This window comes from Vigna unguiculata, chromosome 11, assembly GCF_037176805.1.
Source record: "Vigna unguiculata cultivar grain cowpea cultivar isolate G323 ecotype 2 chromosome 11, ASM3717680v1, whole genome shotgun sequence".
NCBI lineage: Eukaryota > Viridiplantae > Streptophyta > Magnoliopsida > Fabales > Fabaceae > Vigna > Vigna unguiculata.
Window position 1 is genome coordinate 7282434 of NC_140802.1, and position 25139 is coordinate 7307572.

General features: G+C 32.1%; 1 protein-coding gene across 4 annotated transcripts; it reads left to right on the top strand.

Annotated features, from left to right (window-relative positions):
- The first annotated feature begins 1510 nt into the window (after positions 1 to 1510).
- LOC114169271 (putative LRR receptor-like serine/threonine-protein kinase At1g56140) lies at positions 1511 to 19657 on the top strand. 4 transcript variants are annotated; one of them, XM_085669067.1, is made up of 18 exons: positions 1511 to 1822; positions 5049 to 5120; positions 5209 to 5280; positions 5382 to 5453; positions 6008 to 6079; positions 6265 to 6330; positions 7944 to 8009; positions 10009 to 10053; positions 10577 to 10641; positions 12503 to 12867; positions 15049 to 15247; positions 15361 to 15414; positions 15482 to 15637; positions 16820 to 16938; positions 17224 to 17434; positions 17554 to 17782; positions 17913 to 18063; positions 19208 to 19657. In XM_085669067.1, the coding sequence occupies exons 3-18, from the start codon at positions 5261 to 5263 to the stop codon at positions 19574 to 19576; spliced, it is 2259 nt and encodes a 752-aa protein (XP_085525193.1). In that variant the 5' UTR covers positions 1511 to 1822; positions 5049 to 5120; positions 5209 to 5260; the 3' UTR covers positions 19577 to 19657. The 4 variants fall into 4 exon arrangements, with proteins under 4 accessions (XP_085525193.1, XP_085525195.1, XP_085525194.1 ...); XM_085669069.1 differs by having other exon boundaries at positions 1512 to 1822; positions 15566 to 15637; XM_085669068.1 differs by lacking the exon at positions 15361 to 15414 and having other exon boundaries at positions 1512 to 1822.
- The last annotated feature ends 5482 nt before the right edge of the window (positions 19658 to 25139 follow it).

Here is a 25139-nt window from a genome sequence, read left to right on the forward strand (position 1 = left end):
ATGTGCTTTTGAAAACTGACGCACGAACATTTATGTGAGTGAGTTGGGAATTTTTGGTAAATTGAATATTTTAATCATAAATTATATAATTATGAATTAATTGGATTCAAATGTAATGTTTTTTATTGGTTTATGTTATCAATAAAATTAATGTTAATTATTTTTATTTATATAAATAGTTTTATTTTAATTTGGAATAAAATGTATGTTTATTATTGTTAAATTAAAATTAATGAGAATGTTATGTATGGCTTATAGCAATTAAATGAGTATTTATTTATTTATTTGAAATCAAGTATGATAAATTTTGTTAATCACCAAAATGGCCAAAATTTTAAAGTTTTTGTGATTTCAAATTATTAATGTTTTTGTTTCAATTACCCATAGTATGGATGTTAATTTATGAATAATTGATTTATGGGTTAATTGAAGTTCATTATTATAATTTTAGTTATTGAATAGCTAAAAATTTGAGTTCTAATTTAATTATTGATAGTTCAAGAATTTGAGATAACAATACTCTAGATATGTGTGATTTGCTTTCTAACTACAGTTATACTGAATTATGTATTATTTTTTATTGTATTAGTGAAAATAATTAAAAATATAAATTAAGTATATTATTTTGGCTCCCCCATACTTATTAGTCAAGATCCGTCATTGTCTAATTATAAGATTTTTTTTCACAGTAACCCATCAAAAGGCAAATAGATAAATTAAGAAATACTGGTTGAAAAGTACATAAAAGTTACAAATTGAAGAACGTATTTTTACATAATTTCACATGTATTAAAGTTAGTACTATATTATGTTTTATTGTGCGAGAAAATCTTAAAAATCGTTGATAATTTTACATAGACCAGATTTTCTGCTCTTTTTACGAGACTATTCCCCTATGCCGAATATTCAACTTCCAAATTCAGAGTCATAAAACCGGACCGTTCACGCGGTTGCAAATGAATGCTTTTCATGATAACCAAAAAAAATATTATGGTTCCATTATTTTTATTTTTGGTACCACTGTTTTTATTTATTGTTGTTAATAAATATAAAGCATAGGGCCCTATCAGCAACCCCTTTGACAGTAACATTCAACAATACCAAATTAACGCAACACAAAAAGAAGTAATTCTTTAAGCATCGCAAATAATCACGTTTGCAAATTGCAATGCCAAGTCATTAGTTACTGTACTAGAATGTTTAAACTTTAAATAAGTACTTTTGAAGTAAACAATTTTTTTTTTAAATAGTTACTTATATAAAAAAAAGTAAAAATTTGCAATTTAATAAATATTAAAATAAACAAATTTTACTGACCTAGAGTCTTAAATTTATCATTGATTGTAATCATAATTAAACTAAAACCAAAAGTATATTTATCCATAAATATAAATAATATCTACGAAAAATGGCGTATTAAATTTATGATCGATACATAATCCGTAGATCATGTTGACAAATGAGGCATTACTTGTTCCACGTGTTGAGAATTGTGGTCAGAGACGCATCTTTGCCTCTTTTTTGCTCATAAAGTCTTTATAAAATAAAGCAACGTTCCAATTTTTCTTCTCCCTAACACTGCGATTGCTCACCAAATACCAACGTTCTCATTAATCTGCAAGGTCGATCGACCAAGTTTTGAAACCACTTCACAACTTTCTTCAAAGATTCTTATTCTGGGCTGATCGAGTTCTTCGTATCATGGGACGGATGTTACATGGTTTGGCTTGTGCACTTGTTGTTTTGTTGTTCTGTCATTTCAGTTGCTTCGTTAGCTTTGCACAAGTTCAATCTGCGAACGCCACCACTGACCCTTCTGAAGGTAATTAACTGCTTTCTCTCTCTCTTTTTTTTTTTTCTTTTTTCTGTCACAGCTTTTTTCTTCTGCAGAGAGATACTCTCAATCAATGGTTTTCTTGTTGGGAAATTCAGCAGAGAAATTCTCAGGAAGAGAAACTCTTAACTTTGTATTCAATCATGTGGATGATATTATTAGAAATCCAGGAATCATTTGAAAATAATATATTTAGGAAAAAGAAAAAAAAGTTCAATAGTATATAAAAGTGATAGATTCCATAAACATTGAATCTTAAATTTTTATATTAAAAATACTATCAAATTTCTTGTATAGATAATTCACATCTCAAAAGTTAATCGATCTCACCAGTCTAGTGAATTAACATGATGTCATCAAAGATTAATCTCTTTGGAAAAATTAGGTTGATGGTATTTAATAGAAACCTTACTTTTGATTATTTTTTTATTACAGCCTTTAGTCATGTCACTTGAACTAAATTACTGATATAGTTATAGAATAAACATAACCCATGCCATTGGTATACATTTTTTTTTTCCTTTTTATAATCTTTTTGTCAAATATTTCTTGTTTTCTTTTATATAGCTCTTATTCACTAAAAAATTGAAGCATACACAGGTTTTCCGTCTCTGGAAAACCTTTAAAATTCAAAACTCATTTTACTAATCTCTGAATCTTAACAGGATAGAAAGTAACCTTGGTGTTTCGAAACAAACTTATCCTTATTAAAGAAAAAACTTTAAAAAGGGTGAAAAAATCATTTAGTGAACAATTTGTTCGGTGAATCTTCTTTGTTTAATGAATAAGAAACAGAGAAAAAGGAAAATGTTGGGATTATAATAAATTTAAATGAATTAGTTGCATTGTTAATAGTAGTTAATGAGTTAGTTGTTGTGGGTAGTTAATGAATTAATCGTTAAGGGTTTTTAATGTATTAGCTGTTGTGGGTAATTAGTTTACTAGTCGTTTGTAGTTGAGTACAACGGACAGAAAAATTAGTCTATAAATTGCATTGTGAATTATTTAAATGAACAACAACACAAAAGGTGAATCAAGTTTTTTCACAAGAATAGAGAGTTATTGTCTACAAAATGTTATCAAAGCCGGTTAGCTTGAGTGTTTGAGTGTAAAAAGAGAGCTAGAGAGCTTAAGTGGTTTAGTGTTTGGAAAAAAAAAGAGTGAGATGGTCAATCTTACAAATAATGTACCCATGCGTATGTTGAGAAAGGCAGTCAACTATGACAATTGAAGTCTCAAAATGAAGGTTCTTCTTGGTTCCCAAGAAAATTGGGAAGTGGTTGAAAATGGTTTCAATTAACTAGCCAATACCATGAATTGGTCAAATGTCCAATTGAAAATGTTGAAAGAAACCTGTGTGAAGGACAAGGCAGCTTTGTACATCTTGTACCAAGCTGCGGACAAGTCTAGCTTTGAAAAGATTGCAAGTGTCAAATCTTCAAAAGAAGCATGGGATATTTTGGAGAAGGCGTATAAGGGGGATGGTCGAGTGAAACTAGTTTGACATCAAACACCCAGGGGGCGAGTTGGAGAGCATGAAGATGAAGGAGACAAAAGTAGTAGTCCAGTACATTACTTAGTTGAAATTTTGGCGAACCAACTTGCTAGAAACGGAGAGACGTTGCCCGCTAACCGAGTTGTGGAGAAGATTTTGAGGTCATTGATAGACGATTTTGAGAACGTGGTGTGCGTAAGTGAGGAGTCCAAAGACCTATCAACGCTCACGGTTGAAGAGCTTGTCAGGTCCCTTGAGGTGCATGAGCAACGAAAGCAGGAGAAAAAGGTAGAGCCACTTAATCTACTACTCCAAATGAATGGAGAGGCTCGAAACACTCAAGGCAGAAGGCGACACCGAGGAGGTATAGGAAGCGATCCTAGTGGTAGAAGTAGAGGACAAAAAGAAGAGAAAGAACAAAATTGGCGTGGAAGAGGACGACGTCCATGGAGAGGGGGCCGATCAAGCAACTCAAATGTTGAGTGCTTCAAGTATGGCAAGTATGGCCATTATGCAAAGGATTATTACTCAGATAAATGTTTCAATTGTGATAAGGTCAAACATTTCGCTAAATATTATCGGTCTAAGAGTGGAAAAGAAGAGACGATCAACCCCACAAAAGAAGTTAAAGAAAAAGCGACGTTGTTGATGATGGTGCGTAGCTTAGGGGTCGAGCACAAGCAAGTGGAGAACTCATCAAGAAGAACGAGTAGCATGGAGAATTCAACAAGAAGGTTGAGTATAGTTGATCACTCGACAAGACAGTCGAGTAGAGTGGATAGGTCGACAAAACAACCGAGTAGGTTGCATAGGCTGGTAAGACATGTAGATAGCTCGGACAGGGTGGTGGAGAGTGTAAATACCCTGGACAACATGGTGGAGCATGAGGCAAACTCGATTAACTTAGTGGGACACTTACATAGCTTGATTAAGTTGATGAAGTAAGTTAAGTACTCAGATAGCTTAGTGGAGCTTGTGAAAAGCTCGAGTAACTTGAAATTTGAAGAAAAAGAGCTCGAGTAATGTGTTAGGATTTTGTATATAGTTTTTTCATGGTTTTTTGTTTTTTTTTATAAAATTTATATTAGGTATTACTATAAATTATAACAATTTAGTTAGACTGATATCCAAAAATTCAATAATCATGTGCCATTACATGAAAGAATTTATAAAAAAAAAAATAACATGGAAACCAAACCAACTCATACTTAAAACAAAAACTTATAAAGCAAACTCTCTTGAAAAGAATAAAACAAAACAAAAAAGAAAGAAATTTATATCTACATTAAAAAAATAAATTGACTAATAACAACAAAGTTTCTTCATACTTTTATTGATGTTGAATATTTTTTAAGTCTTTATCTTTAGAAAACCTGAATTTTACTTATTATTAAGTATGTGAAAAGCTTTTTGAGAAAAAAAAAAAGAATTATATAGGATGTGAAACTAAAATTTTCTTTTATGGTTATTTTCATTTTTTTATTTCAGAAGTTCTAGTCTCCTTTTTTATTATACTTTTTTTTCTTGTAATTTGGTGGGCAACAATTATAGAAAATAAAAATGTATGATTTAGATTTGTTCTTGTTGTTTTTTTTTTCTTTTTCTTCTTACTTTGTTTTGTTATATTTAGGTTGAGACAACCCTATTGTCCCTATTAATATATTTATTATTGTTGATAAAAAAAAACACCGAAAACTTTAGTGAGTTTTGTATTAATAGGAGGCTTCAAGGAAATTCTTTTAATGGCTCAATACCTTCATCATTTTCCAAGTTGACTTCTTTGATAGAGTTGTAAGTATGATCACTAGTTTCTTCCATGGTTAGTACTGTTAATTGATGAATGCTAATAAATAATTTCTGACATGTAATGTGAATGTAGGAGAATAAGTGACATCTCCAATGGAAGCTCCTCACTACAATTTATAAGAAATATGAAATCTTTAGATACATTGTAAGGCCCTCTCTGCACTAATAGACATAAGTTACTCTAGAATGCAAATCAAGTTCTCTTACTTGTTTTTTATCTTTCTAAATGTTATATAATTTTTGCAGGGTACTAAGGAATAACAATATTTTTGGTTCAATTCCATCATTCATTGGAGAATTTCATAATTTGACTCAATTGTAAGTATTACTTGTATTTGTGTTAAACTTGATAAGAATGACATTCAAATTGACAAGAATGCTAGGCAATAAATTAAGCAAGAAATTACTAATTAGTTATTTAAGCGATATTCTAAAAAGTACTCATGTTCTTAAATCGAATTAAATTATTATGATTTCTTTTTTCTATAGCTTGACATTATTGGTGTACTTTAACTAATTTAGAATCAATAATTAATTTCTAATAATACGTTAGACACTAATTTAGAATCAATAATAAAGGGTTATTAATAATAAAATCTGATTCACAGATTAATTATAATTTTTATTTATAATAGAATCTATTTTAAAGTTAGTTGTTATTTAATAATATTTTTAGTGAAAATTTTTTATTTCACTATTTACAATGTTATAATGTCAAAAAAAAAAACTCAAATTCAGATTATTTTCTATAAAAATAAAATATTCGGTATTATCATTTCTTTATTTTGCAAAATAGAAACTAGTATATATCATGTCAAATAGTTTTAGTTGTGCCCTATCCTAAAAATGATTAAAAAATTTATTATTGGTAGGGATCTAAGCTTTAACAACATCTCAGGACAAATTCCAGAATCAACTTTCAATTTGAGTTCACTCTCTTACGTGTAAGTTGTCATATTGCAATCCAAAATGTTATATATATATATATATATATATATATATATATATATATATATATATATATATATATATATATATATATATATATATATATATATATATATATATATATATATATATATATATATTATCCCCATCTTACAAGGTTTGAAGGGTGTTTTGTTTTTAGGTTTCTTGGAAATAACATGCTTAGTGGCTCTTTGCCTCGGCAAAAAAGTTCATCTCTTCAAAATATGTGAGTAAGATTGGCCTATCTAAATTATGATGGACATGATTTATTACTTTGCTTATTCAACTTTAGAAACAGATGAATAATTCATGCAGAGTTAAACCTCATCTTTGCCTTAATTCATGAAGAGTTATAACGAGATGCTACATTCATAGTTTCAAACAACATGAAAACTTACAGAAACTAAGGACATGATACTGAACATGTACAAGAACCTAATGGAAATTAAACTTGATGTGAAATAAAAAAGAATATATACTACAAATAATATATCAATGTAACTAAATGAAATAGGAAAGATGACAAAGAGTTAGGGATGGAAAAGAACTCCACTTCAGGACCATCTTCAAAATAAGTGCATTAAATAAATACCACTTGAGCTGGACGAGAGATTCAAATGAAATCTCATTTATAATAATATAATTTTATATTATTTTAAATATATTTAAATAGATTTTTCTCAAAATCCAAGTTGTGAAATCTCATTTATAATTATAAATATAAATTTATAATTATTTTAAATCCATTTAAATAGATTTTCTCAAATCCAAATCCTTATTTTGGATTTTAAATTCAATCCACTTAATCTAATGTGGATCAAATTTGGATTTCGGACATTTTTTTTTTAATTTTGAAAATCCAAAATAAAAGTGTGTATAAGCCAAACCAAGGCAGTTGGGAACAAGATCGAGCCAAATCGACCAAGGTGCAAGATCTAATAGAATGACCTCAAGTCAAAGGTTTTGTCAAATTAGCCTAGGTCGAAGGTCATGCCAAGTTGACCTAGATCGAAGATTGTGTCGAGTAGGCTCGTGCCAAAAGTTGTGGGGAGTTAGTCTAAGCTAGAAGGTCTTGCCAAGTTGGCTCAGACCGAAAAGTTGGGTTGCGTCAACGTGAGCAAAAAGATCGAGCTAAGTTGGCAGAGCCGATAGGTTGAATTGAGTCATTCTAAACCGAAGATCGAACCAAGTCAATCTCATTAGATTTAATCTAATTTACAAAGTGAATTGAATTTATATTTAATCTAATTTAATTTGGATAGGGAAAAAAATCCAGTTTATCTAATTAATATGAATTAGGTTTATAAATCCAATCCATTTTCTTGGATCTAGAATGGATTAGACTGAAGTTTGAAAAATCCAATTGATGCTTAACCTTAGATATTATAATAAGACTCAAATATTGACAACTACTCTCACAAGAAATGATGCTTTCAATTTTTCATATATTTGAAAGTGATTTACATAATGAGGTGATGGCATAGTGCTTCTTTCTGACATCGGTTGAATCTTTTCAACTCGAGAGATTTTCGACCCAAATATTTTCATACAGTTAAAAAACATTTTCTAAACCTAGAGTCAAACTTTACTTTAATTATGACTTAGTTTACCCATCTATGCATAACAATAAAAACTTATATGCTACATGGCTTTTGGAGTATATTTAAAAATGACCTTGTAAAATTATTCTACATTATCAATATTTCTTGAACTTATGAGTATAGGAGGTGGTCAAGAAATTCATTTTAAACATAAAATTTTATTTTATGCACCAATTTCAATTTTTGAACTTCATTCATCAGTTACTATCCTTCATTTGATTTGATTTTCGTTTTTCAGAGATTTGTCATACAATAATCTGTCAAACAACCTTCCGTCATGGGTAAATGAACCAAATTTACAGTTGTAAGTATTGTGTTTATTTTTTTGTTTTCCTCTTTTGCATATTAATTGTATGTGATGAGAACATGAAATGAGTTCATATTTAGATGAAAAAAATAGAGGAGAATATGCCTAGTTGAGAAGTTATGAGTGGTCAGAAAACAGATAGGAGAACTTGAACATTTCACTCATTTTGGACATTTTTTTTATATTTTTTTCACAAAGATTTAAAGAACAAAAAAATTTAGGTTAAATTACTTTTTTGGTCCCTCTATTTGTCATAAAATTTCAGTCTGGTCCTCAAATTTTTCGTTGTCTCAATTTGGTCCTCATTTTCTTAAAAATGACTCAATTTGGTTCTCCGTTAACTTTGACCAGACGGTGTTAAAGTCAACGCCATGTGTCAATTTCTGGTTTTTTTGAATTTTTTAACATTTTTTTAATATTTTTTTAATATTTCTTTATTTTTGACACGTGTCACTTGTGTGACGGGTCAAAGTGACTCAATTTGGTTTCTATATTTGTTTAGTTTCAATTTAGTCTCAATTTTTGTAAAAATGAAGCAATATTGTCCCTCCTTAGATTGACACTCAATTTAATCTTTGTATATAACTTATGATGATATTCTTAATAAAATTGACGTTTTTATTAAATATTTGTTGAAATATTTTTAAATAATTTTTTTTAGTTTTATTATTAAACAAAGTTAAACCACCAAACTTAATTTCAAAATTTAATAATTTTGTCATCATATATAAGGGTATCAAGTATATCATATTATACAAACTTAATAAAGATTAAAAATCAAATAACTTGTCACACATAAGTTTAGGAACTAAATTTCAAGTTCAAAACAAAACCAAAGTCTAATGTTTTATGTACAATTTAAAGTTAATTTAAAATATTTATAGAAATATTTAATAAAAACATTAATTTTAGTAAGAATATCACCATAAAATTTATAAAAAAGTAAAGTTAGTGTCAATTTAAGGAAGGACAATATTGCTTTATTTTTACAAAAATTGGGACTAAATTGAAACTAAAAACAAATATAGGGAACAAATTGAGTCACTTTGACATGTGGCACAACTGTGAAATGACACGTGTCAAAATAAAAAAAAAAAAATTAAAAATTCAAAAAAAGATTAAAAAAAATTCAAAAAAATTTGAAAAAAAAACTAGAAATTGACACGTGGTGTTGACTTTAACACCGTCTGGTCAAAGTTAACGGTGAGGACCAAATTGAGTCATTTTTAAGAAAATGATGACCAAATTGAGACAACGAAAAATTTGAGGACCAAACTGAAATTTCATGACAAATAAAGGGATCAAAAGAGTAATTTAACCAAAAATTTAAATGAAATTTTTATAAATTTAAATTAATTTATTAATAATATAATTATAAAAATCATAGTTTTTTAATTTATTTGTAAGCTAATTAATTTTTATTTATAAAGAAATGTATTGAATTTTGTTATCTATAAATCTTATGGACAAGTTGCTCAATTCAATACAATTTTAATCATTTTTTCTTCATTGTTTATTAGCTTATTATCCTTGTTTTTTCAACTTTTTTTTTTCATTTACCCTTTTGTGATAATATACCACATTAATATCTCCTTTAAAATATTTTTTATCAAATTTATTAAGATAGTCCGTAAAAGTCACACACGCAATATCAATAATCACCATAAACAATAAATAAATCATAAGAGTTTAACAAACTCAAATGAAAAATTCATTAGGAAATGATAATATTTATTTATGTGATCTTCAATTGAAAGAGAAGAAAATAAATACAAATACAATTAAAAAATATGTTTACGTTCTCTCTCTTTGGTATATTATTGTAGTAACTTGATTTTGTCATTCTTAGACTGCAATAAAAAATATGTTTACGTTCTCTCTCTCTTTGGTGTGTATATATATATATATATATATATATATATATATATATATATATATATATATATATATATATATATATATATATATGATGATATTTTTGGGTGTGTCATTGCAGGAATTTAGTTGCCAACAACTTCACAATAGAAGGTTCAAATATAAGGTGACTCTATTCGTTACTTATATATATATATATATATATATATATATATATATATATATATATATATATATATAGGGGCAAGTCAAATTATCTTTTGTTCTTTTTAAGAAAATCTTAACTACTAATAAGGTTCTTGAGCTGGATCATGAGATAAATGGAATATATTGCACTTTTAAATTTTGGTTAGGAGATTTATCATTTTGCTGTAAATTAAAAATTCATTCCAAATTGAGATCCAAAGGGATTATTAAATAAATGCAATATTACCAATCAGCCAGCCACTCTCTAAGCTAACACTCAGTGGTTGATTTTTCCAAACTCGAAAGATTTTATCATAATCAAGAATCTTGAAATTGTAGTGCTCATACTTGTTTGGGATCTAGGTGAAAGAATTAGCAATTATCATTCTAAACGAATTATTTTATTACTATTTATACTGCTTGAAAAATTCATTTCTTTTATCTGGTATAACTTAAAAGCCATGTGAATTTGTGTTGTCTAAAGCATAACTTTTCTTTTGCAGTGGCTTGCCTTCTGGTCTCAATTGTCTTCAGAAAAGTTTTCCTTGCAATAGTGGTGTTGGAAGATGTAAGTTTCCTTTCAATGTGAGAGAATGTGTGGGAGTTTGCATCGGTGTGTGTGGGTGGCTATGTGAGTGGGTGTTCATGTGAGTGTGGGTGTGTGTACATGTACTCTCAGCGTGTGTATACGTGTACTTGTGTCTGGAACTAAAATAATCTTCAAGACAATCAAAGAAGTAATTAGATCACTTTAGAGCTCTTAAAACAAGTAATTCGGTTTGGTCCGACTCGATCTACCACGGATTGGTCACTTAGTGAATCAATTCAAATCAGCTCACTTATTAACAAGTTAAAAGAAATTGAACCCGACTCGATCCATTATAGGTCTGTGGATTAAATAGGTTGGCTCACTAACTCAATTAAAAAAATATAATTTTTTTCTTCAATCTCAAAAAAACTAAATTATAATTCTGATTAAAATCTAAATAAACTTTAATAGACATTATAATTTAGTTGGTTGTGTGATGGATCTGATGGTTTGCATTCACCCATCGTAGCCTATTTTGCTATGTTGTGAGTGTAATTAGTAGGTTCAAGTCAAATCCTAGGTGATCTCACTATCAAGATAATTGTAGATTCTTAGTTATCTTAAGAGATCACTTGGAAGATTTTTAGTTTATAGTGGTCAGACATCATGCCAAATATATGGTCCCATAGAAGGTTATGTTGACTTGGATTACAAAGTTAAACATTATATAAAAACAAAGATTCATAACCACAATCTCTCAATGAATATAACCATAACCTATATGACGTAAAATATAAACTCATCAGTGGTATACAACACCAATGAGATCTGAGCCTAACCACATAAGACACCGACACCACTCTCAACCCAAAACCTTAAAGCAATGAGTTTATGGGTCTTTATTCTTATATAGTGCTCTATTTTCTCAGTTCTGGTCAATGTGGGACTTAGACTCACACTTGGATTCCTAATCTCATAACCATAACCAAAAAAGGGGTCACTCATACACTTGAAGGGAAATATATCATATAAAAAGGTTGATATAGAAGGTAATGGCTTTGCCAACATCGAACCAAAGTATATTTTCATGACTAAAGGGGTGAAAGAAGCCTTATGGCTAAGTGGTTTAGCCATAGAACTAAAGGTGCAATACCAGGATCTCATTGTCTATTTTGACAATATTAGTGTTACATAGTTATCAGAGATAATCATATCTACCATGAAAGAATAAAACACATTGACATCAAGCTGCATTTTGTAAGAAAGGACATTGCTCGAGGATCTGTGAAACAAATTATAATCCCAATGATAGGATTACGAAGGTTCTGTCAGGTAGAAAGTTCTCTCTCCCTTCTTGGATTTGATCCAATTGATTAGTGATTAATCTTGTAATAGGCTTAGAAGCAGACATTGATTATCTCTCAAAAGATTTTTGTTGAATCAAGGTGGAGATTTGTGAGGATAGGTTCATTTAAAATATTGTTAAGGTTCCTATACCATTTGACTGCTTCGGATTGTTTGATGGTTTGAGATTGTCTAATGGTTCAAATACATCGCTCTTATCAGTGCATCTATCTTCATCGGTGTGTTTGTCTTATATAAGAGCATTCTATGGCATCAGACATTAACTTCTTCATAATTTTGTATTATTTGGAGTGTCATCCTATGTGACATTTCAAGCTCAATAGTGGAAATATCGTTCATGTGTCTTCTTTGTATAAATAGAAACTTTAATTAATAGTTCATGTATCGTTCATTAACTGTTTTCTGTCATCATTTTATCGTTTGTGTTAGACAATTTGAAGTGAATTTGTTTAAGCTATTCCACAATAAAGTTATTAAAGGATAATCTCCTTTCCTTTTTTACATGTTGATCAATTTTATCTATGATTTTATGTAGATTATGAGTTTGCAATAAAGTGTGGTGGACCACAAACTATATCGACAGATGGAACTGTGTATGAAGCGGACAAGGCTACACTTGGTGCTGCTACATACTTTGTTACAGACACAAATAGATGGGCTGTTAGTAATGTTGGAATTTACACAGGGAGCAATAATCCTACCAACGAAATCCCTGTGTCCTCAGACATCTTCCAAGCAGCACAATCAGCACGACACTCTCCTTCATCATTAAGATACTATGGTTTGGGGTTGCAAAATGGCTTTTACAACATCACCCTTTCATTTGCAGAAACGACCATTTTGAGTAATACTCGCACATGGAGAAGCCTAGGGAGGCGAGTCTTCGATATATATATTCAGGTACTTAGAAAACGCAATAATGGTGCAACAAACTACTTAGATACTAATTATAGTAGTTTTTGTGAAAGAAAAAGATATGGTATTGGTTTTATTCAATATATAGCAACGGTATAACTTATAATAATGTGTTGCATTTATCGTTAAAAATCTCATATCGACTAGAGATAAGGCCAATTCACAATATATAAATGAGGAGCAAACCTTATTTTACAAACTGATTTTGTGGGGGTTGAGTTAGGCTTAAAACCCACTTCTAATATGGTATTAGAGCAACGTTAGAACCTATCCTAATAAGCTTTCTTGAACATTTTGTTTCATCCGATATCGGGTTGCTAACAGACCACCCACACATGAGAAACTACTTATTAAGTAAAAGATCGTCTGGTGAGAAAGAATAACATTGCAAGTTTATATATACTTTCATCCTAAACTATTGAACTATATCCAGTTTCCCTTCAAGTAATTATTAAAGGGTTTCACTAATTAACAATGACTACAACAAATATAGAAACCACACTTAGTTATTACAAGTACAAAAGTCAATCTTGGTTATTACAAGTACAAAAACATCTTTCGATTTTCCCTTTGAAATCTCCCCCTAATTAAGATTAATAACTCAAGTATTCTTAATTGTCACTTCTGGCTATAATCACAAGAACGTGTTATTAAGGAGTAACTCTATTAGAGAGGATAATCAATAAGACTTCCTTACTCATCTGGTTAGTTCATAGAGTGAACAATACAATAGTTTTCACACTCCCAAAACAAGTATTAGTAGACAAGCTGTTGGCACTGTAAATAGGATCAAAATTTATTTCTTTGATTTTTCAATGCTTTCTCTTGTATCTTCTACTATATAGATGTTCAAATATGACCATATTGAAAAATATTCTGATCGATGTAGTATCAATCCTTTCTTTATTTTATAATTATACTTGTCATACAAAATCATTAAGATTTCTATATGCTAGGAAAGGGGAAGGGGTAAAACAAGAGGAGAAGGCAGAGAAGATGTATCTTATCATCATTGTGTAAAAGCAAGACATGCAAAGAATAAATCGAGGCAAAACCAGAGACTTAGAGAATTGGTTTTACAGTTGTGTCAGTTACATTAAGACACATAAAACTATATACATTATCAACCCCCTTAAACTTATGGTGGCACCATAAGTTTATCACATAAAGATTGAAAAGAGTCACCGTACAGAGGTTTGGTAAGAGCAACAACAGTGTGAAGTTTTCAGGAAGATGCAAAAGTTAAATGAGATTTTTCTGAACATTATCACATCCAAAATGAATATCAAGCTCAAAGTGTTTAGACTAAGAATGGAGAATAGGATTGGCAGCCAATAAAACAGATCCTAAATTGTTAGAAGAGTAGAGAACTGGTTTTACAGTAGATATGTGTAACTCATGAAGAAGAGATTTGATCTGTGTGACTTTAGTGAGGGTAATAGATATATACTTCTGTATTCAGCCTCAATGGTGCTTCTTGAGACAACACGTTGCATTTTAGAGATCCAAGAGACAATGTTCTTCCCAAGGTATATGCAAAAGCCAGTTATTGATTCTATCATCTAGATCAGACCCCCAGTCAGCATTAGCAAAACCAGTGATGGATATGAAGTACAAGGTCATAGTGAAGAGTCCCAAACAATCGATAACAATGATATACGATAATTATCTTATTTTATCTTATTATATCTCTAGTCACAAAACAAGGCTAAAGAGTTTATGAAGTAGAATTCTATATCTGATGGGAATTAGTAGAGAAGGAAGCTGTTGTTACGAAAAGGATAACCTGTTCGTACAAGGACACAAAATCCCTTAACAAATGTCCCTCCTTCAAATGCTGGCACCTGACAGCATGGTGAATTCAAAACTCCCCTTTGTTAGAGTAGGTTTCTTCCCCAGGTTTGAGATATTAAGTTCGTTACAAGGCTCTGATACTATTATTACGAAAAGGTTAATCTATTCATAGAAGGACACAAAATCCTTTATTAACAGCTTGTTTTGAATTATTTTTCTTAACATATATATATATATATATATGCATATTTTTGTTAATAGTTTTGAATCGATATTGTGTCATTGTTTCGGCACACAAAAATACATGTTTGAGACTCTTTTTTTATTGTCTTGTATTCTACATTCAGTTTCCTTTCCATTTGGATATTCTAGGGAACACTTGTTCTTGAGGATTTTGACATAGTAAAGAAAACTGAGGAAACTGGGGGTTCCTCGTACACAGACCAATTTAGGTTTGAAGTTTTCCAAAATTATCTTGAGATCCATCTCTTTTGGGCTGGAAAAGGGACCTGTTGCATACCAGCTCAAGGCACTTATGGGCCCTTGATTCAAGCCATTCTTGTTAAACCAGGTAATACTGAAAAATTGTGGCAGTTTAGATGCTTATTTAGAAACCTTTCTAGTTTGTGAAACACTAAAAAAAGAGTATTTTTGAATTTGATATAATGTGACTATGTTGTACAGATTTCAAACCTACAGTCAGTAATGAACCTCCCAACAGCAAAGAGAATACAACTGGTTTAGTTACTAACTTCCCATGATTTACATTCTCTTGTAAACTTCATATTGTGTGCATTTATTGTAGATTTCCCACCTATTGTCAACAACGGACCTACAAGTAGTAAAAAGGACAGTACTGGTCTTATTGTTGGAATTGTTGTGGCTGCAGTTATAAGCTTTCTATCAATTTTTGTGTTTTTCTATATCATTCGTAGAAGAAATCGGCAAAATGATGATGAAGGTATTTGTATAGTATTTCTCTCTAACTACTTGTATTAAATCTATTGAATGTCAATATATTTGAAGATTTAGTGGGATGGGATGCATTTCTAACTTCTGTAGACAAGAATGAGGCAAATTTTCATTTAGCTAATCATATTTTACCTGTTTAACTTTACATTTGTTAGTTTTAAGATAAAATTTGATATGGTATCATAACCCTGGTTTGGTTTGGCAGACATATATGTTCAGAGGTCACTTTAGTGGCAAGATAAAATTAGGAAGTAGTTGGTTTATGTTAGCAATTAGAAGTGGTTTATTCTCTGATCTATAAGGAAGCTCGTTTTATGAAAGAATTAAAATTAGTTTCTAAATGGACTGATACGCTTGACGAAAGAGATGATTCTATTACCGAAAAGGATGATGAGTCATAGAAAGTTAATACTGAATCTATCAAAGCAAGGACTTCTGATTAACAATAAGAATTTTTAAAGTGTTTTTTTTTTTTGGAATGTGAGAGAGTTAGCTAATGATAAATCTCATGATATGCTCATGAATTTGATTATAGAGTTGTTTGTTGTAGCATTGGTTTACTGTAGGTATTTGCTTAATTTGTTTTTTCTTTTGCCTACGTGTGCAATGTAGTTTTATAATGGATTTTGTATGGTCCATGTTTTTCTTTTGTTAGTTTGCTTTTTTTTTTTTAATAAAATCTTAATGCAAGAGTGATGTCTAACATAAACTTATTCAAAGTGTTGGGACTATAGACCGACTCTTAGGTTAAGGAAGATTGGAATCTAATTGTTGAAAAGCTAAACAAAATCACTTTGGCTTAGTTCTAAGTCTTGTTGATTAGTAGTATAATACAAGATGGTGTTGTATACCAGTATTCTGATGAAGAGATGAAAGGGGATATGTAATCTGTTGTGGAGGAACGGTTGAAGGTAAGAGTGGTAGTGTAGCTGAAATAGTTGTTATGTTGTTCATATACGTTTGAGTTTCATGCATAAATATAGTACATATGTTCTTCTACTAAACTTTGTCTTTTATGATATGTTTTTTATTAGCTGAGAAAAAGAAAGAAAAAAAATTCTACATAAGCTAGAGAAAGCAAAATTTTAATCTCGAATAACAAGGAAATAGAGCCTTTATTGTTTTTTTTTTCTTATACCACCTTAACCTTGTTCACAATATGATTTTCCAGATCTTTTAGGAATTGATACAAAGCCATACACTTTTACCTATTCTGAGTTAAAGAATGCCACAAATGACTTCAGTCTCGAAAACAAACTTGGCGAGGGAGGTTTTGGACCTGTTCATAAGGTAATGGTTATATATTACTCCAAAAAAAGGTTATAATAGCCCATATCAGTTTAAATAACACTTATGGAAACAAATAATTGGTGGAACAATGACCATTTGATGTGAGCATCAATTGAGTATGTTGATAAAAACTAGCCACAATGCTTTTGTGAACCATAAATTTGCTTCCTAATTACCTTATGAAAGTCTTTTATGCCTCAAGTTTATTAAGATAGTATCGTTAGAATCAATCACTACGTGTGAAGTACTATCACACTTTGAAATATTTCACATTTATTATTGTAGGGAACACTAAATGATGGAAGAGTTATTGCTGTGAAACGACTATCAATAGGATCCAATCAAGGAAAGAGTCAATTTGTGAATGAGATTGCTACCATATCAGCTGTGCAACATCGTAATCTAGTCAAATTATATGGGTGTTGCATTCAGGGGAGAGAAAAACTTATTGTATATGAGTATCTAGCAAATAAGAGTCTTGATAAGGCATTATTCGGTATAACAAATTGATAACTTTTTGTCTTAGTGTGTGTGTGTGTGTGTGAATTTATGAACTTTTTATGGTCTCATTTTCATCGACAACAAAGCATAAACTAATGCGGTTTGTTTGGACAGGAAATCGTTTAACACTTGATTGGTCGACACGGTATGATATTTGCTTGGGTGTTGCCAGAGGTTTAACTTATTTACATGAAGAATCACGTCTCAGAATCATACATCGTGATGTGAAGGCTAGTAACATTTTACTTGACAATGAGCTTGTTCCAAAAATATCAGATTTTGGTTTGGCCAAATTGTATGATGATAAAATGACCCATATGAGCACTCGTGTGGCTGGCACAATGTGAGTCTTCATCATCTTGTATTAGTTTCATAATTTTTCTACGTGTCATATTTTTATAGTTTGGTCTCATATTTTGAGTTTATTAACTCTGAAATGTTGATATATATATTCTCAAATTCTTGTCATGAAGTGGATATCTTGCACCAGAGTATGCCATGCGTGGACACCTCACAGAGAAAGCAGATGTGTTTTCATTTGGTATTGTGGCTCTAGAGATAGTGAGTGGAAGGCCAAATTCTTATTCAAGTACGGAAGAAGAGAAGGTGTACCTTCTTGAATGGGTATGCATCTCATCTTTTTCTACTTTATTTAATCATACTTTTAATATAGGTGGTATTTTTTAAGTAGTTTTTAAAACCACTTAAAAGATGTCACCTCATATTGTAAGATAAAGTTATCAAAATTTAGTAGTCAAAATATTATTGTCTTTTTAATATATATTACAATAAAGCTTAATAATGATCCTTTAGTTATAATTGTGAAAAAAGAAAAATCATTTTTGAGACTTTTATGAATAAGTGAAACTTTATGACAACGGTTTGTCAAGAACTATTGAGAATCCAAAATAACCATGGTTGACATTTATAACTATCATGAAAAGTTTGAAATAAGAGAAAAACCAATGAAGTTCTTAAGAAAGGTTGTCGTGTGTCCTAACCTAAACTGTAATACTTTTGTGCATGTTTCTTCATTTTTCAAGCTTTTCTATCTCTTTTTGCAAATTTACGTCACTGTAGCCACTTCACAAAAACACTACCACACGTTCAAATGATTTTTTATTTAAATAAAAAGTTTATAATCTAAAGTTCATAATATATATATATATATATATATATATATATATATATATATATATATGTTGGGTTTATATTTTTTTATAGGGTTATAGTTATTTAGAGATTATGGTTCTATATATATGACATTGGTCTTACACATAAGACATTTGACATCACTTTTAATCCAAAACCTTAAGATAATGGTGTCATAGGCCTTTATTCTTATACAATATTTGACACCACTTTGATTTTTTATCCAATGTAGGACTTTAACTCACACTTGGACTATTTCCAATAATATATTGATGCTAAATAATTTGATATTACACTTAACATAATAGTATATTAAAATAGTATTTTCTCATATTTACTATTCTTGACATGTTTAAAAGGTGATCGAGAAATCCAAATTCTCAAATCCAATCCATAATGATCAAAAGGTTGCCTAACTCGTATAGTAAATTAAATTAGTCCTTATTTTTAATTGAAATAAGATTTCCAATTATTAAAACAAAATTGATTGATTCCTTTATTTGTGATTTTTAAATTTTGCAATATAATATTCTTTTGTTTATGATTTTCAAACTGTGCAATATAACATCTGAAAACATTGTTATCATTTGAGCTTTTCGTTAATGTTGTGCTTTAGGCATGGCAACTTCATGAAAGCAACCGCATAAGTGATCTAGTGGATCCTAGACTGGTCGAATTTGATGAGGAAGAAGTAAAACGAATAGTAGGAATAGTGCTTTTGTGCACTCAGGCATCACCAACATTACGTCCATCAATGTCACGTGTTGTGGCAATGCTTTCAGGAGATATTGAAGTGAATATTGTCACTACAAAGCCTGGTTACCTAACTGATTGGGATTTTGAAGACGTGACCAGCTTCATGACTACTAACATAACAACTAAAGGATCGTATACAAGTTGTGAGAATTCACCATCAAGTACCACCACACTCGGGAGAGTTGACCGGTCACCAATAAGTGCTTCTAAACCCATCCTTTATAATTAGTGATCAAATCATCCATGTATAGAAACAAAATGATAATGTCATTGTGTTGCAAGAATGGATTCATTATTGTTTTGTTTGCAATTTTCTTTAGCCTCGTAGTTGCATTTATATACATTGTTAAGAATTCAAGTTGAATTGAAAGTTTTATATTAAATAGAAATGAGTAAGATGAAGAAATACGTAAATAAAGAAACACGCTTAAATTTATTGCAAGTCTTAGCTTGAAAGTGTTATACCTTTATCTCTACCAAAGTTAATAAAAAAAAAAAAAGTAGTCGCCTCTTATTATCCATTTTATAAAAATGTTAAATATGTTTTTAGTCTTTAAATTTTGATGTGAAATTAGAATTTGTTTTTGTCCCAAACTTTGAATAGATATAGTCTTCTTAATCCAATTACATTAAAAATAAATCGACGTGTCAAATGGCAGTTTAGGCTCACATTTAAGTTGTTTATACAGTTTTACAGTTCCAACTCAAATGACATCCTAGAATATCATGTAACATGTAAAAAAATTTAATTTCAGTGGTAGAATCGTCAATTTGGCCCAACCTACAAAGCTTGGCCCTGCCCCAATGAGTTGGGACCAAAAAAGCTCTCAGGACCAAAAAGACCCCAATTAAAAAACCAACAGGGTCAAAAAGTCCACAAAAGCTTGTGGGTTAGGGCCAGCCCATGGGCTTCCTTTTTAAACATGAAAAATATATTATTTCTTTTAAATATACCATTAAACTTTCGGTTTAGGTTGGCCTAACTCATGGGCACGGAACAACATGTCTCATTCATGGGCCTGGGTCGGCCTGTATCAATCGTCATTGTGGGTAGACTTGTCTCACCCATCGGCTCGTCTCGGTCGTGGGTTTGGGCTGGCCCATCTTGGTCGTCAATTTGGGTTGGCCAATCTCAGTTGTGGGCGCGAGCTTACCCTTCTCGGTCGTCGATCTGGGTCGTTCCATCTTGATCATCGGCCTAGACCAGCCCGTCTCGATCGTCGGCCATGGTTGGTTTGTGCCGTTCATCGGCCATGGTTGGTCTGTGTCATTCGTCGGTCCGATCTGACCTATTTTTATTGTTAGCCTAGTCTCGCCCATCTTGGCCGACAACCCGGTCAGCCCGTCTCGACTGTCGGCTCGAGCTGACCTATCTTAGTTGTGGGCCTAGGCTAGCTTATCTAGTTTGTAGGCTCATGCTCAGGTTATCTCATCTTTTTCGTCACCTCGACCGGGCCTTTCTCGATTGTCTATCCAAACTGTTCTTGATTGTATCAGCTAATTGCCCCTATCACAGTCTTTGGTCCAGCTTGGCTCGGTCGTCCAGTCTCGACTTTTAGTCTAGGTCATCCCGCGGCTTGACTTCGTCTTTTGTAACATCCCGTCAGGATATTACTAATTTTTAATAAAATAAAGAAATTAATAAACACGTTGCATTTAATAATACCTCATTTCCCAAAAACGCGAGAAATTTTAAATACTTTTATTAATGAAAGCCAATATCCATAGTTTATAAAAGTAATGGAAAATAGTCTAAAACATCTCATAAGAGTTTACATCTGATATCAAAATCATAAAATAAATAAAAGCATAAATCTCCCGAGTTATCCCCTCTCTGTGGCTAAGCTCCACTAGAACCACCTGCATCAACATCATCTACTCACATGTACCGCGTACACGATCATCGCCAAACACAAGCAGATAGGGTGAGCTTAACAGATTAAACTTATAAATATTTATATGCATATATAAAAACACACTAAATTTCATATATATATATATATATATATATATATATATATATATATATATATATATATATATATATATATATATCATACAACCCCTCACAGATACTTCCTCATTCGATTCCATATCACTTGGCCACAACCATGTTATTCGTGTTCTACATCTTCTAGTGATTACCTCAAGATGACTTGCTGCCATACTTATCGGCCACAACCAATAGAGCACGTGCGGGAAATCATTGCTACGAGTCACACACCGTAACGTCAGGTGGAGTTCTCAAATACGAACATAGTTCGTAACGTCCCAAGACTACCAAACTCGTCAGTCAACAACTGAGGAGGGCAATCTATCTAGACCCATTCGTACTTGCAACAACCAGCACACTCACACTGGCAACACTCGCCAACCCAAGCCACAACTCAAGAGTTCCTCGTGTTCATCCGCCATCCTGAGCTACAACTCAAGGAATACCACGTGCTTAATCCCCTATCTTGAGCCAATACTCAAGAGATACGTTCCGAGCTCAACTCAAGGAACACCAGCAATTCCACCTTTGAAGCATCACCCAAAAGCCTTGTAGATCACGCCTACAGAACCAACAACCCAAGGTTGCAGCAGCAAAATCACCTGGCATGGGACACGTACCGCCAGGCGTTGCCAGCTTCCAGACCGCTTGGCGGGTGACTCGTACCGCCAAGCGCACAGCGCCTCTAATTCATCCTTGCTGCAGGTATCGCCTGGCGGGAAGACCCTCACCGTCAAGCGCCCACGTACCAGTGACCCACTGTTGGGCAGTTATCACATGGCGGCTTTCGCTACGCCGCCAGGCACTGTATTAGTACAGTGAAATGTACTGGTTTTGATCAGATCCAGACACACTTCGCACATTCCACTCACACTTGCCTTCACTCCAGCATACCCCTAACTAGTGCATTGTATACACATATATGTATGGATATTTACAACTCTCACCATGTCTCTACAACAACTTACCGCAAGATTATCCCTTTCCAAGAGACTCTAAAATTGTTAGGTATCACCCATGTTTTCTTCAAACCAGTACCTACATGCATTCTATTATTAATGAGTGATGTTGCTCTAGTTCAACCTTTCTATATCCAAACATCCTACTGTTACGCTTCATACCTCATTTGCTATATTACTTGCTCAATATGTTACCTTAATTTCCTTGCACCTTCCATTAGTATAGCTATCATATTTTAACAATGCGTATTCTACCATTCCAATTAGAATCCATTCACATACTCTTACTCACTGTCAATTCACTTTATCTTCCTAACAACAATTCTCTAGTTTTATTAACCTGACTTCTGTTTATTTAAGTACCCAAAACTGGCCAACCCAATCACAGTTTATTGGTCATGCATAATACCCCTTCATCCTTCCCTATATGCTTGTTCCCCTTCGACATATTAAAGATCTCATTATCAACTCAACTGACTTATACTCCAGCTTCCAAATCTCACAGTGTCGCACACACACCCCTACACCCTGCCAATCCTGATATGGCGCCTAGCGGCAACCACGGTGTCGCCAGGCGGTTCCTGCAAGTTTTCCAAGAACCCCTAATTTCCTTCATGTCCTGCAAATCCCTGGTTTATGCACACAACCTTGCTTCTATGAATTACACATTTCCATAGCACACGATGCCCATTCTAACTGCATTTATTCACTCTTTCTAGTGCAACTCCACTACCCATCTTTTTCTTTAAAGTACTAGAATTAAAATTTCTAACCCTAAACCATCTATTCACTGTTCCATTCAATTACGACCTTGATTATGTGACTATACCACAATTTGACATCAAAACCATCCTTTAATGACTATAGTTAACCTTCCCTCCGTTCAGAATCCACCCAGAACCTAGAAACACTAAAATCGAGCCAATATGGCTCGCGATGCTTGGCGGTTCAATCACCACCGCCAGGCCCTTCATTAGAGAACCCAGAAATGAGCTACAGGTTTTGTGTCGCCTGGCGGTATAGGACTTCACCACCAGGCGGTACAGGACTTCACTGTCAGGCGGTTCCTCGTAGGAACCCAGAAACACTCAACTTTGACATGAGCCGCCTGGCGACTATGCATAGCCCGCCAGGCATTTTCTGGAAAATTTTCAGAAATTAGAAAAAATCACAGATAACACAGAGATTATACATTCCAATTATCATGCTTATCATGTAATTATTAATGCAAATAAGGAAATCGGAGTCCAGCTCCCCTAACCTGGATTCCTTGCTTAAAAGTGGATACATGAGAGTTCCCTATGATCATCAATGGCCTTCCTTGGCTTTCTCTCACAATTTAGCCCTAAAGCTTCACTCAGTCCTTACCACTCTCAAATTTTCGTGCTATCTTCTGCTACCACAATGACAGCCCAACCAAACCTTCCCTCTTATCTCAAAATGGCCTTTTAAATGGGTCTTAATGTGGGTTTAATGTAGCAAAACGAAAATGGCATTAATCATATGTTAATTGTCATTCAATGTCCTAATGCATTATGTTTTTCAACCACCCTTGACTGCCATGTCTACTAGGGTTTCCTTTAACCCTTCAAATTCAAGCTAAAACCAAAAATAGCAAAAATGAAGTTTAATTTGGGTTCTCCAAGAGGGCTTGAACCCACAACCATGCCAACGCCAAATCAATGCTCAACTATTCAACCAAATTCATATTTCATACTAACTAATACAATTCATTGATTATTTTATTCTCAATCATGATCAATATATCATAGTATCTGTGGATACTCGTACTCGTTATATTGTTTTTAAGAATTAGTTAAAGTATTTTAGTGGGCCAAACCCACCTTGACCTCGGCTCTAACCCACTTGAGAGGGGGCTTTGGGGAATTGGACTTTTTTATGCCCCCTCATTTGGGAACCCCCTCAAAAGGGGCTTAGCAAGGAGTGGGCTACATCCATTTGTTTTTGACCCCTCATTTACACCTTTTGTCATTGGGTTAAGAGAACTACATCCATTATTTTAAAGTTTTAAGATCAAAATGTATCAAAGTTTGAGATAATGATGAATTCTAATTTCACATCCAAGTATAAGAATTATAAACATATTGGTTAAATTATGTCGTTGGTTCCCATTTTCGTAAGAAAATATTGATTTGATCCATTTTTTTGTTTGTCTCAATTTGGTCTCTATTTTGAGAAACTTGATACAATCAAGTCCTTTCTGCTAGTATTGTACTAACCACGTTAAAGAAATGACATCTAGTGTGACAATGACACATGGCATTTCCACATCACACTATCATTGTCATGTGGCACAACGTCAACTTGACACGTGACAAATTTTTAATTTAAAAAAAATTGAAAAAAAAAACCATGATTTGATATGTGACACCTCTTGAACGTTGATAGTACAGTCCTAATGGAAAAAACCTGATTGCATCAAACTTTTTCAAAATAGAGACTAAATTGAGACAAATAGAAAAAAAATAAGGACCAAGTAAATATAATTTACCAAACATATTTAAATCTAATTAGTATTTGTCTTGTATGGTTATGGGTAGTAACCTAATAAATGTTAGTCTAAACAATTTTATTTCTAAACAACCAAATTATATTTTGTAACAACTTGTTAAAAAGAAAAATATTCATGTTAGAAGAAACAAAAGAAGATAAAATGATTAAACATTTTTTAGGAGGATAGTGTAAAATATAATTGATTTGGATATTTAGTTAAGAGGTAAAGGAAATGAATAAAAAAGACAGGTAGTTGCAAGGGGAAATAAAAAGTTTTCTATCATCGATAGTGTTACAACAATGGCTATTACTTCTTGCACCCCTAC

Bases quoted from the DNA above. Each gene is read 5' to 3' on its own strand.
- LOC114169271 (XM_085669067.1), top strand. From the start codon at position 5,261: ATGAAATCTTTAGATACATT. The intron at 12,868-15,048 runs GTACTTAGAAAA...TGGATATTCTAG, and splicing joins TCTTCGATATATATATTCAG to GGAACACTTGTTCTTGAGGA. The intron at 17,783-17,912 runs GTGAGTCTTCAT...CTTGTCATGAAG, and splicing joins ACTCGTGTGGCTGGCACAAT to TGGATATCTTGCACCAGAGT.